A 13,158-nucleotide genomic window follows, 5' to 3' on the forward strand; every position below is an offset into this window, starting at 1 on the left:
GTTCTGCTTTAGCTCTTAAGTTTTATAATTTTATGATCCATATCTTACAATAATGAAGACATTTATTTTGTGTTATGTAAGTATTATATAAGTGGTTTTGAGATAAATGTTAAGATTCTGTCATTTTTAAAGGATGACAGAAGTCAAATTTTGTAGATGGAGATAAACTTCACGTAAGATTTATCAAGTGTTTTGAAAACTTCACCCAAGAGAGGGCTAAGAAGTGCCCAACCACGCCCGTGCTGACACAGGCACATTAGCCAATGCCCACTGCTACGCTCTCTTTATTTTTCACCTTTAGTCTTCAAAACAAAATGTGTATCTTTATAGCCAACCTGGTACAACCCAAGCCAAGTTATACACTCTTCTGCTCAAAATCCTCCATTGCCTTCCCTTCCCACTTGAAGTGGAAATTAAAGATCTAGGGCTCCCACTGTTCCTCATGGCACCTTGATGTGAATGAGACACAGGCACTCCTTCCTCAGGGTGGAGGCAAACCCAAACCGTGGTGCCCGGCTGGGGACGTGGAACACAGGCTGGATTTCAGCCTCAATTCACTGGCTTGCTGGCGTGCCTCGCACACTGCACGACTGTACACAGGAGTCCTGCAGAGCTCCTGTAATGAGCTCGAAGTCTGCTTCACCCTTTCCTTCCCTGACCTCACTTTCTACCCCTCATCTCACTCCTCTCCAGCCACACTGGCCTCCTTGCCATTCTGGGGGTACCAGGCAGGCTCCTGCCTCAGGGTATATGCACATGCTGTACCTCCGTCAGAAACACCCTTCTAGATAGCCACTGGCTGGCTTCCTCACCTCACCTCACCTCCTTCAGCTTTTAACTCAAATGCCATCTTCCCAGTGAGGCTTAAGCCTGATCACCCTATCAAAAATTACAATCCACTACTTTGCCCTGTCTCCCTTCCCTGCTTGGTTTTTCTCCGTGTAAGCCATCACCAACCTGTCCACTAAATGCAACACTTTACTTATTTATCATACCTGTTCGTCCTTAAGTAGAATGTAAGTTTCGTGGGGGTCTGGATTTTGCTGTTGTTGTTTCTGTTGCTTTATCCCCAGGCCCTAGAATAGTGCCTGGTACATAGGATAGTGCCTGTACATAAATCTACATATTTATTAGATTCAGGAATCAATGAATGTAGGTTGAATGGATGAATAAATGAATGAATAATGGCAGTTATTGCATTGCACTGTGACGGCTTGTTCCTTGAGGCCAGGGACTGTGGCTTACTCAACTTTGCATGCCACTACCTACTTCCCAGAATGAGCAGACTCTATATACTTAGTAAACGCTTGCTGAAAAATATATGCAACAACACATACCTTTAACCAAAGCTTTCTTCTTCAGGGCTGAGACAATGGAACGAAACTGTGAGTGAGTTCTGTCTCCCAGGGAAAGAGCATAAGCAGCAATGGCCAGTGTAAAGGTGCTCTGGGCCGAGAGGGCATTTTCAAGCAGGAAGGTGTCAGCTTTACTTAGAGCTGTGCTGATTTTCTGGAAACAAGGGCAGAAGATACCTAAGTTTCTTTGGGCAGCACCAGCCTATGAACTAATGTGAACTACCCCTAGGTGGCACCATGCTGGGGTAGGTAAGATAAAGGGTGGAGAGAGAAATGACCTAACGGAAATGGACAGTGTCTGGCTGAAGCAAATCTTTCTGGGAGAAGTAGCAGAGCATAATCTCAGAAGCGAAAAAGAGGTTGTCCACATCGGGTCAAGCTCTTTGCCCCTGAATTCTCTTCTCCCTCTGGAGGTTTTTCCCTTTAGTTTCTACTTCCCAAGTCAGACCTAGCCTCTGGGAAGACAACGCCCTGAGTACAGACATAGCTTCCAGCATTCCTCCTCAGCATAACTGAGGCAGATTCATATTTTTGAAAGGTATTTTACTAAATAAAACCATAACCAGCAGAAAAAAGAGCTAAGCTGCCAAAGTATTCTTTGATCCTGCGCATTCCTGGGAAAACAGTCTCCACCACTTTGTCCTGAGACAACTAAAATAGTTATTTTGAATGAGCGGTTACAAGAGTGCGGTGCAGTGCCACTGACATCTTGCCTGGCTCCTTCTGTGCCAACTCCACCCGTACCACACTCATGTCCCGCTAGGCACCAACTGGTCCTCTAGGCCCCTGGGAACTGGTCCTCATTGATTATTTTGTCTTGTTAAGTATACATAAAAATTCTCCTGAAGCAAACTAAAAACATTATTTTGTTTTATGGTTCAAGTCCTACAAATCCCCTTGGGTTTTTTTCTTTTCTTTAAGTATATTTGATTGATTATGCTGTTCCAGTTGTCCTAGTTTTCTTTTCCATTTGCCCCACTCTGGCTGGTACCCCCTGCTTTCCAGCAACCCCCCAACCCCCAACTTAGTTCATGTCCACAGGTTGTGGGTGTAAGTGCTTTGGCTTCTCCTTTTCCTATACTATTCTTAACCTCCCCCTGTCTATCTTGTTCCTACCAATCATGCTTCTTGATCCCTGAACCATTTTCCCTCCCCTTTTCCCCTCTCTCTTTCCCAACTGGTAAATCTCCAAATGATCCCCATACTTGTGATTCTGTTCCTCCTCTGGTTGTCTGCATAGTTTGTTCCTGTTTTTATTTTTTAGATTCGGTTGTTAATAGTTGTGAGTTTGTTGCCACCCTTAGGTTTTTCCATCTCCATTCTGCATGCTGGTTTGAAGGACTTACCTAATTTACTTCTGATTTGTAGGCAGGAGTGTTTAACCGTAGCTCAGGGACCTGTCTCTTCCCAGATCAGAGTTTCAGCTCTATTACCCCTTAGAATCTTTTATGTTGATTCACTTAAGTGAATTCTCTCCTTTCTCTCCTTAGCTTCCAAGCAAATGAAATAGCACAACTCAAATAAGCAAACATGCTCTTGGTATTATTAGTAGTTCGATGACATAGAGCGCTTCAACTATTGATAAGAGTTGTACACAGATCGTCAGATTGGGCAGAGACAAGAGAAGGAAGCTGGGGATGCTGGCTCATTCCCTCACCACAGTCAGAAGTTACCAGCTCTACTTCCAGCGCTATAATTCAGTAGCCTGTAAAACTGAACAATTAAATTCACCTGACTATAGGCCTCAGTTTTCTCAACTGTTAAATGGGTTGGTTTAGGTGGTCTCCAATCTACCATCATTCTTATTCTGGAGTTATAGTTATTTTCAAGGTGCAGAAATAGATGATGGGTACTGGAGAAAGAAAACTCTTACTTACCATTTGCGGGCATACATCATAAGCCTTTCTAATTCCAATCACAGCAAAGGCTGTAAGATATAAGGCGTTCTCTTGGGCTTCAGTAGAAGAGGTACCCTAAAAATAATGATAAAGGAGAGTGAAATGGTGTCTTTAAAGCAAAATGACCTGGTTCTAATCTCCATTTTGAGCTTAATAACCCTGTCTCCCTCCGTATATTCCAGTTGGATTGTTGGCCATTTCTCAGTAAACTCTGGATGTTTCTTTCTTTGTGCTTTCACATGCCCTTCTCTTCCTTACCTCCCCACCCTGAAGCTCCACTTCCTACCCCTTCACCACTTTCAAATTCTCCTCCTCCTTGAAGACCCTGTTAAATGTACAAAGCAGGATTCTGTCACTATTCCCCCATACTTCTTTTTCTCTTGGGGCAGTGACATTCCAATGTAAGCTTCTAAGACCTTCCATGAAGTGACCTCTAGTATCTCTCCAGTTTTATTTCAAGCCACTCACCCCCTTGCTCTCTTGGCCCCAGCTCTTTGAATGAACCACCCTCTCTCCCCACTTCAAAAATGCCAGGAATGCTCTTGGCTCCACTTGGAACACTTTTCCTGACCTGCTCCAACCTAGCTCCCAGAAGCCTAGAAACTCATTTTCTCAACTCCTCCAATCTAGGTTAGATCCCCTGCTTTCAATGATACAATATTTCCCTTTTCTTAACACGTATCACAAACTTGAAATTACCTATTTAATATCTCTGCTAAATTGTAAGCTCTGTGGCCTCAGTGACCACACCTGTTTTGTTCACTGTTGTATTCCTACCATGTAGTACTTAGTACACATTCAATTAATATTTATTGAACAAATGAATGAACACACACATTTACATCTAGATTAGAGTCCCTAGTATTTATACTCCACTTCTCTACCAGTGTTTGAGCTCCTTAGTGGCAGGGATACTGTCTGGTCCATGCTTCCTACTCTTTCTCCCACAAGCTGCTCAAAATAGGCTTCTGCATGTATTAGGTGCTCAGTGAATAGTTGTTGAATGAATGTAGATGAATGGATGGATGGGTGGACATCTTAAGGAAAAAAATTACTGTAGTATGTTACTCTTCAAATGTTGTTGTCAGTTGCCCCCATACCTTGCGGGAGTCCTGATCTGCTATTGGTCCAACAGGGGACCATTATGAGACTCCTGTTAGCCAGGGAGTTCCTTGTGTCTGATGTTAAAAAGACTGGAGCAGAGCCACAGAAATGGAGATCACATGGAGGGTTAGCAACAGGGGAGTGGGAGGAAGAAAAGTGGGGAGAAGGTATAGAGAATAAGTAGCATAGATAGTGGGGAGAAAATAGACAGGGGGAGGGCAAGAGTAGTGTGGGAGATGTAGAAGCTAAAGAACTTATGACACATAGACATGAACTAAAGAAGGGGAATGTGGGGGGAAGGGGTGTGCAGGGTGGAGGGGAATGAAGGGGGAAAATGGGACAACTGTAATGGCATAATCAATAAAATATATTTAAAAAATAAATAAGATTGGATTGGGGCAGGCAAAACAACAACAAAACTGCTGAATCTTTAAAAAAATTAAGGAGTAAAATATATTAGAGCAATATTGAAATTACTTTGTATATCAAGCAAATACGTAGATTCTAATCTCAAACACTTTGTCACATCTTGCAATAAACAGACCCCCAATCTCTCTTTCCAACAGAGTGTAAATAGGGCCCCTCCCATCTTTCACGACACCTTTACTGACTTAACCTGTAAGAAGGCTCTGAGCTTCAGGTACAGACTCCATACCAAGGGCACATGGACAGATTAGTGCATTTCACCCATTCTGAGATCTCTAGCACTTGCTGCCTAGGAGCCATCAATGCCTGTTACAGGAGATGTCTACAATACCACTTATCTGACCTATAATAGATAGTCTGAAAGCAGTATGACAAGGCCACTCAAATTCATGGCCTGTATACAAGAGGATTTTCTTACAGGGCTACATGCATTATTTTTTTCTCCATCCTCCCCAAATAGGATGAGAATGAAACTCAAACTTGTAAATAAAACTATTGATATCCTGTACATTTGGTTTCCTTACCCGTAATTTTAGTGCTTGATAACTGGAATGTTTCTTGAAAGATCCACTTGATAGTTGACAATTCTCAACCAGCCATGTTAAAGAATTACAAATTGAATTTTGGTTCTGAGGTATATATTTATGTAATTGTCCTAGTACTCTTAAAACAAAAGCTGTTAACCTGTAAGACAAAATCAAATAAATAAACATTTAGACATTGAATCCCTTTTGGCTTTTCATTTACAGTGTGTTTTAGTTAATACAATGTTTATTTTTTTAATATATTGATTGATTTTGAAAGAGAGAAAAGAAGGGGGTGGGGAGAGAGAAAGAAACATTGATTCTTTGTTCTGCTTATTCATGCATTCATTGGGTGATTCTTGTATGTTCCCTGACCAGGGATTGAACCTGCAATCTTGGCATATCAGGACCACGGTTTAAAGGAGAGCTACCCAGCCAGGGCCATTGTTTGTTCTTTAAAATTAATGATATTTATTCATTGTACTTTTTGCATATTTCTCCCCCCCGGTTTTTAAAAAAGTATTTAGGTACAAATTATTTTTTTCTATGCATATGTTTCACTCAAGGAAGTTGTGGAATTGGGTCTAGGACAGTACACAGTGTTTCTACGTTCTGGCTGTGACACCATCCACTCAGTTTTTCCTAGAACTCTGGAGAGGCTCTGGGTGTTTCCTGAAAAACTGTTGCATCTTCCTGTGGGGATTCTGTCCTCCAGGCATTTAATTCCCAGCTCCTGTTGTGGTGGTTTCCAGTCTGGACCAATACCCACCCATTGTATCCAGGTAGTTACCTTCTAGTTGGTATGCTGTGGAGATTTACATATCTTTTAAAATGTGCCATCCACACAAAGTTAGACCCTACTAACTTTGTACCTACTAAGGTACAATCTGTGAGACTTAGTGACTGATTGGATATAAACGCCCCCAAAAGGGACAGGTCAAATCAGGGTTAAAGTACAGAGTATTGCTGTATACTGAATAAAACCAGAGAAACAAAAGAATGAATTTGGTATGATTGGGTTTGAAGGGCCTTTGGCTCCCACACCCCAGAAATGTGGATCTGGAGCTTAAGAAAGAAGTTAAGTCTTGAGATATCGCTTAGGGAACCATCTGCATAAAGTTACAAAAGTCATGGGCAAAGATGAGATTGTACAAGGAGAGATTATAGAAGATAAGAGGGTCCAGGACCAAATCCTGAGGCCTCTTAATAGCTAAAGGGCATACTCTAAAAGTCAATTATTCTAGGTTATAAATTCTTTAAGTGCTTCATATTGTAGAACCCACAAAGCCACGGCATACCGTGCTTTTAGTAAATGTTTTGTCAAAGCATGAGAGTATTTTGTATTGACTATGCTATTACAGTCACCCCATTTCCCCCCTTCACTCTTCTCCACCCTGCACCACTCCCACATTCCCCCCACTTACTTCATGTCCGTGGGTCGTACATATAAGTTCTTTGGCTTCTACATTTCCCATACTGTTCTTACTCTCCCCCTTTCTATTTTCTACCTACCATCTATGCTACTTGTTCTCTGTACCTTTTCTCCCTCTCTCCCCCACAACTCCTCTGTTGCTAACCCTCCATGTGATCTCCATTTCTGTGGTTCTGTTCCTGTTCTAGTCATTTGCTTAGTTCGCTTTTGTTTTTGTTTTAGATGTCGTTGTTAATGATTGTGAGTTTGCTGTCATTTTACTGTACATATTTTTAATCTTTTTTTCTTAGATAAATCCCTTTAACATTTCATATAATAAGGGCTTGGTGATGATGAACTCCTTGAACTTGACCTTATCTGAAAAGCACTTTATCTGCCTTTCCATTCTAAGTGAAAGCTTTGCTGGATAGAGCAATCTTGGATATAGGCCCTTGCCTTTCATGACTTGGAATACTTCTTTCCAGCCCCATCTTGCCTGCAAGGTCTCTTTTGAGAAATCAGCTGACAGTCTGATGGGAACTCCTTTGTAGGTAACTGCCTCCTTGTCTCTTGCTGCTTCTTTAGAAGCAGCAAGAGACAAGGAGTGTTTAACCTTGGGTAATGTAATTATGATGTGGCTTGGCACGTTCTTCCTTGGGTCCAACTTTTTTGGGACCCTCTGAGCTTCCTGGACTTACTGGAAGTCTATTTCCTTTGCCAGATTGGGGAAGTTCTTCATTATTTGTTCAAATAAGTTTTCCACTTGTTGCTCTTCCTCTTCTCCTTCTGGTACTCCTATAATTTGGATGTTGGAATGTGTAAAGATGTCCTGGAGGTTCCTAAACCTCTCCTCATTGTTTTTGAATTCTTGCTTCTTCATTCTTTCCTAGTTGAATGTTTATTTTTTCCTTCTGGTCGACACCATTCATTTGAGTCCCAGTTTTCTTCCCATCACTATTGGTTCCCTGTACATTTTCCTTTATTTCACTTAGCATAGCCTTCATTTTTTCATCTAATTTGCAACCAAATTCAACCAATTCTGTGGGCATCCTAATTACCAGTGTTTTGAACTGTGTATCTGATAGGTTTATCTCTTCTTCACTTAGTTGTATTTGTTCTGGAGCTTTGATCTGTGCTTTCGTTCGAGCCATTTTTTTTGTCATGATGCACCAGTTACACTGTGAGGGGCAGAGCCTTAGGTGTTCACCAGGGTGGGGTAATCTACCTCCCTGGGTTGTGATAGTATGTGGGAAAGGGGTCCAAGGGGGAACAATGGCACTTGGTCCACTCTCTGCCAGATTTCAGTCACTTCCCCCACTTCCCACATGCAAATTGGGCCCTTCTGGTGCTGATTCCCATGTGAGTGGGTTTGTGTACATTCTAGGACCCTGTGGGTCTCTCCAACAAAGTCTCCTGGGAGGCTGGGAATTTCTCCCACTGCCGTCTCAACCCCGCAGGTATTTTCAATCAGAAGTTTGAGGCTTTATTTCCTCATGCTGGAGCTCTGGGTTGCGGGGTCTGTCTTGCTCCCTAGTTGTTTCTCCCAGTTTATCAGCACGTGAGTGTGGGACCACCCAGTCTGCAATCTGCTGCCTTGCTGGGTCTCCCCTGCTGCTGCCTTGCTGGCCAGCTGCAGCCTGGCGTGCCCAGTTCCACAATCTGACGCCTAGCTGGGTCCACCAGCTGCTGCCTTGCCATGAGTCCTCTCTGCCCTGTCTGCCCGTCTCCGCCCCTCCTACTGGTCTGGATAAATGTGTCTTCTTTAACTCTTTGGTTGTTGGATTTCCATACAGTTCGATTTTCTGTCAGGTCTGGTTGTTTTTTGTTTTAAAATTGTTATTGTCCTTCTTTTGGTTGTGCGAGAAGGCACAGTGTGTCTACCTATGCCTCCATATTGGCCAGAAGTCCAGTATTTTTTGAAAATAGATTTCTGTATGGATTTAATGAATTAAGACTGTCTTTCCCTCAAAATCATCAGAATTATGGAAGTTACTATGCTTCACTGAATAAGTACTTTTGAGTACCTACTGTGGGACAGGTATGTACCAGGTGCTAGGCATACTTTGAAATTCCCATGTAGAGCTTACATTGTAGTAGCTGTCTGACAGACAATAAGTGAGATAAGTAAGAATATTAGTAATAGAGGATAGGGGGGCTGGGAGGCTGGGTGAAACAGGTGAAAGGGTTAAGCCAAAAATAAAAACTCATAGACAACTATGGTGATTACCAGAAGGAAAGGGGGTTGGGGATAGGTAGAAGAGGGTAAAGGGGGGATAAATGTTAACAGAAGGAGACTTAACTTTAGATAAGGAACACACAATACAATATACAGATGATATATTATAAATTCGTACACTTGAAACCTATATAATTTTATTAACTAATATCATGCCAGTAAATTCAATGAAAAGAATAGCCCTGGCCAGGTAGCTAAATTGGTTACAGCACTGTCCCTATGTGTCAAGGTTGTGGGTTTGATCTCGGGTCAGGGCACATATAAGAAGCAACCAATGAATGCACAAAAAAGTGAAACAACAAATTGATGCTTCCCCCTCTCTTTTGTTCTTTTTCTCTCTCTCTCTAAAAATCAATAAATAAAAAATTTTAAAACATTAAAGAATTTTAGTAATATATTCTAAGGAGAAAAGGAAAGTCAGGGAGAAGGAAATAGAGTGTTGGGATGGGAATGGGGTACGATTTACATAGAATGATTAGCAGAGGCCTCACTGAGAAGCTGACTTTTAGAAAAGACATGAGGGAGGTAAAGAAGAAAGCCATGCTGATACCTGGGAGAAGCATTCCAGATAGAAGGAACAGTCAGTGCAAAGGCCCTGAGTTTGCAAGCATGACTGATGTGTTTGACGAACAGCAGGGAGGTCACTGAGGTTTGAGTGGAATGAAGGAGAGTAGAAGGGAATGCGGACGGGGGGGAGCAAATCATGGGGGGCCTTGTAGATCATAGCAAGAACTTTGTTTTTTGCCCTGGTGAGATGGGAAGCTCCTGAATCATTCTGAATGGCATGAACTAACTTTAATGAGGTCATTCCAGATGCTATGTAACACAGATTGAAGAGAGGCAAGAGCTGAAGCCAAAAAACCTGAGGAGGCTAGTGCAATAATCCAGGTGAGAGATGAGAGTGGCTTGGGCCAGGATAATACAGTGGAATTGGTGAGAAGTAGTCAAATTCAGGATATATTTTGAAGGTGCAGCCAAAGGTATTTGCTGGATCAGATGTGACTTGGAAGAGAAAGAAGTCAGTGAAGGATGACTAAGCTTTTTTAGCCTGAGCAACTAGGCAAATAAAGTTTCCATAAAGGTCATTATTCTTCAGTTAATTAATCAACTACTATATTGAAATGCAAGTCAAACCTTCTACTTACCAAGTACTAGCTTCTCCATTTTTCCACATGTTATAAGAATAGTCAGGATTTTGGTAGGACATGATGCTTATCATCCCTAAGAGGCACCAGAAAAAGAAGTGCTTCAGCGACCTCCATTTCTACTCAAAGAGTGTTTTATTAGCCCCTCGGAGTAGTAAAATCCTCTTGGTGTTGGGGAGCAAGCATATGCTCTGTGTGTGGCCAACACTGAACTTCTCAAAAGAAGTATACAAATCACTTAAATTGGGAACTATCGAGTACGACCTTCTGAGCTCACTCAAGAAGGAAGGAAGTGCTCTGTAGATCTGGAATGCAGGTGTCTTGACTCTCGTCCAGGCATTTTAGTAAGTGAAGCCAAAACGCAACAGCAGATAGTATTTACTCACAGTGAAGTCTGCCTTAGGATGTTTTTTGCTGAAATGCTTTTACAATTAAGCTTTTGTATAGCTCATAACAACATAAATATTTGTTGAATTAAACTATTAGTTTAAAAAACAAAATTTTTGTGTACAATATGTGAAATAGATTTTTTTTACCTTCTTTTAATTTTTTCTTCAGGTACTGTTTTTTAGTTAATGAATTAGGGGAAAAAATGTTCCAGTGATCTCCCGCCTCCAGGTAGTGATACACATAGAATACTGGGACAATGCTCATCAACTCTGCCTCTGCGTTCCCCTTGGGCAGGTGGGTGAGGATATCAATGCCTTCCCGACTCAGAACTGCAGACATGATCTCACCTATAAGCATTCCTGAAACACACACACAAAATTCAAATGAGACACAATCAATTTCTATGAATTTCTACATAACAGTATATTTTAAATAGAGGTAAGAGCAAGCATGCTTATTCTTTCATGTTTATCTAGGCAGTTGAATTACTTCTCAGTACTGGGGAGCTAAAAAAAAAAAGATCTGGTTAGGAAGCTAAATTTAAAAGAAATACCAAAAGTGGGCTTAAAACTACCACTGTTATATGGTGGTAAGCTGGTGTAATACAGGGGGCGGATTACTACATAGAGTACATGGCAAATTAGTTGCCCTTCAACCTGATAGAGTTAGACATTGTAAATGGTAATAATTAGTCACTTCCACAAAGCAAAGCAAAGAATCTGAACTGTGAACACCGTGTGAGTGCTGTGAGGGCCCCGTCCATGATTCACTACGCCACCCTGGGCAAACGACGCTCTTATACACACAAGGTTGCACATGATCGAGAGAGTCCTTTGCAGTGCTAACATTCAGTGATTCTAAGATTTTTATCCGAGATAAAGTGTAATCGGGACCATAGATCACTTTGATGATATGTCATTGAACTGTAAAGGCTGGAGACGGGGAAAACACCATCAAAGACAACACTTTCGCAAATGCATGGGAGGGGAGAGAACCCCTCTGGGGCTGGCAGTTTAGCGGAGCAGTGCTGCTGTTTGGGGGCCATTTACAGTCCATAAGGCACTCTCTGGAACGGGCCTGGCCACCACGCTCACATGGAGCTCTAAGTCCAGGAGCAGCTGCACCCCCGTGGTAGAGATGTCTTTGTGCCAGTGACAGCCTCCACCCTCCAGCATGGAGAATAAATCTCCATTTAAATCAGACCAGTGGAAGAAGATAGTCGGAAAAATGGTCCAGGATTTGAAGGTGGGAGTAGGAGTCAGGTACTCCCAGAGGTAAATTTGTATATGCTATTGACTAGAGCAGAGAAGAAACAGAATAATCATGAGGATTTTTGATTTTTGTTTGAAGAACAAAGTGAAATGAGAAATAAAAGTGGCATTTGTTAATTTACCTTTTACACTCACAGTCCTTTTGATTTTTGTTTTGGGGACCAAATCTAATGGTACCCTGTATGGGAACTCCTTTTGTCTGCTAGTGACACCTGAAATTAAAAAAAAAATTCTTAGATTTACACAGAGTTCTCGAGGGATGGCTATTTGCAGATTATTTATAATATAGCTACTTCTAAGGATTTTTTAATACAAAACATTCTTTTACAGTAACAATGTTAAAATTTTGGAAGGAAGTTAAAATAATAAAGAATTTTTATCAAAGCCTAGGCTTATGCAATCTTTTGAGATAAAGCATTAAATTTGATTGTAAGCTTCCTGGTCATTACAAGATAGAAAACAAATAGGTTATATAAATCACATTCACCAGTAAAAGTAAGATTGCTATTTTGTTCAAAGAGAAAATTGTTCTTAGAATTTAAATCTAAAAATAACATGTAATTCCTTAGTCAAGGAAATATAAAGATTAGCTCCATTAGGAAACATGTCTGAAACTCTTTCCACTTCCTCTCCTTACTTAGTCTTATTTAGACACTTTTTCTTTATGCACAATAACAGAGTTTTAGCATACCAGTACCAGACCATTTTTCTACTGTAATCAATGGTTTACTTCATAAAGAGTATAATATTTACGCCCTGGCTGGTGTAGCTCAGTGAATTGAGTGCGGGCCTGCGAACCACACAATTGCGGTTCGATTCCCAGTCAGGGCACATGCCTGGGTTGCACGCCAGTTCCCAACAGGGGACTCTTGAGCGGCAACCATACATTGATGTTTCTCTCCTCTCCTTCCCTTCCTCTCTAAAGATAAATAAATAAAATCTTTTAAAAAATCATTTGCAAAAGTAAAAAAAAATCTTTAAAAAAAAGAGTATAATATTTACTATTTTACTAATAGAATAGTAAGAACTCTGCAAAGTTCCTTAAATGCATTGTTACATTGGATCCTCACAACATCCCTGTATGTTAGGTCTATTATTATTTTTATTTTATAGATGAGAAAACTGAGGCTTAGAAAGCAAATTGCTCAAGGTCACAAAGCACTACAGATGGATCTGTGATCTGAACTCCAGAAGTTTTACTGCGTAGCCCATAATAGTCACCATGAAGAGACTCTACCTCCCGTTGTCCTGCTAAGAAAGCTCTGTACGGGCAGAAACCGTCCCTTACTGAATGCTATAGTCCTCACACTCAATACAGTCCCCAGCACATGGCAGATATTTAAAAAAAAATAGTGACATTTTGCAATTTAATGGACAAGTAATGTGACTATGCAGAAG

General features: G+C 41.1%; 1 protein-coding gene across 2 annotated transcripts in view; it reads right to left on the reverse strand.

Moving 5' to 3' along the window:
- Positions 1-13,158, reverse strand: part of C5 (complement C5) — a 90,118-nt gene that overhangs the window by 23,554 nt on the left and 53,406 nt on the right. For both annotated transcript variants that reach the window (XM_037059173.1, XM_037059172.1), the window contains exons 23-28: positions 11,883-11,972; positions 10,636-10,848; positions 10,100-10,175; positions 5,308-5,467; positions 3,233-3,328; positions 1,338-1,509 (exon numbers count right to left, since the gene is read on the reverse strand). In XM_037059173.1, the coding sequence (XP_036915068.1) occupies positions 1,338-1,509; positions 3,233-3,328; positions 5,308-5,467; positions 10,100-10,175; positions 10,636-10,848; positions 11,883-11,972 (807 nt within the window). The remainder of the gene's footprint in view (positions 1-1,337; positions 1,510-3,232; positions 3,329-5,307; positions 5,468-10,099; positions 10,176-10,635; positions 10,849-11,882; positions 11,973-13,158) is intronic.

Source organism: Sturnira hondurensis, unplaced genomic scaffold (assembly GCF_014824575.4).
Source record: "Sturnira hondurensis isolate 20B ecotype Veracruz unplaced genomic scaffold, ASM1482457v3 Scaffold0010448, whole genome shotgun sequence".
NCBI lineage: Eukaryota > Metazoa > Chordata > Mammalia > Chiroptera > Phyllostomidae > Sturnira > Sturnira hondurensis.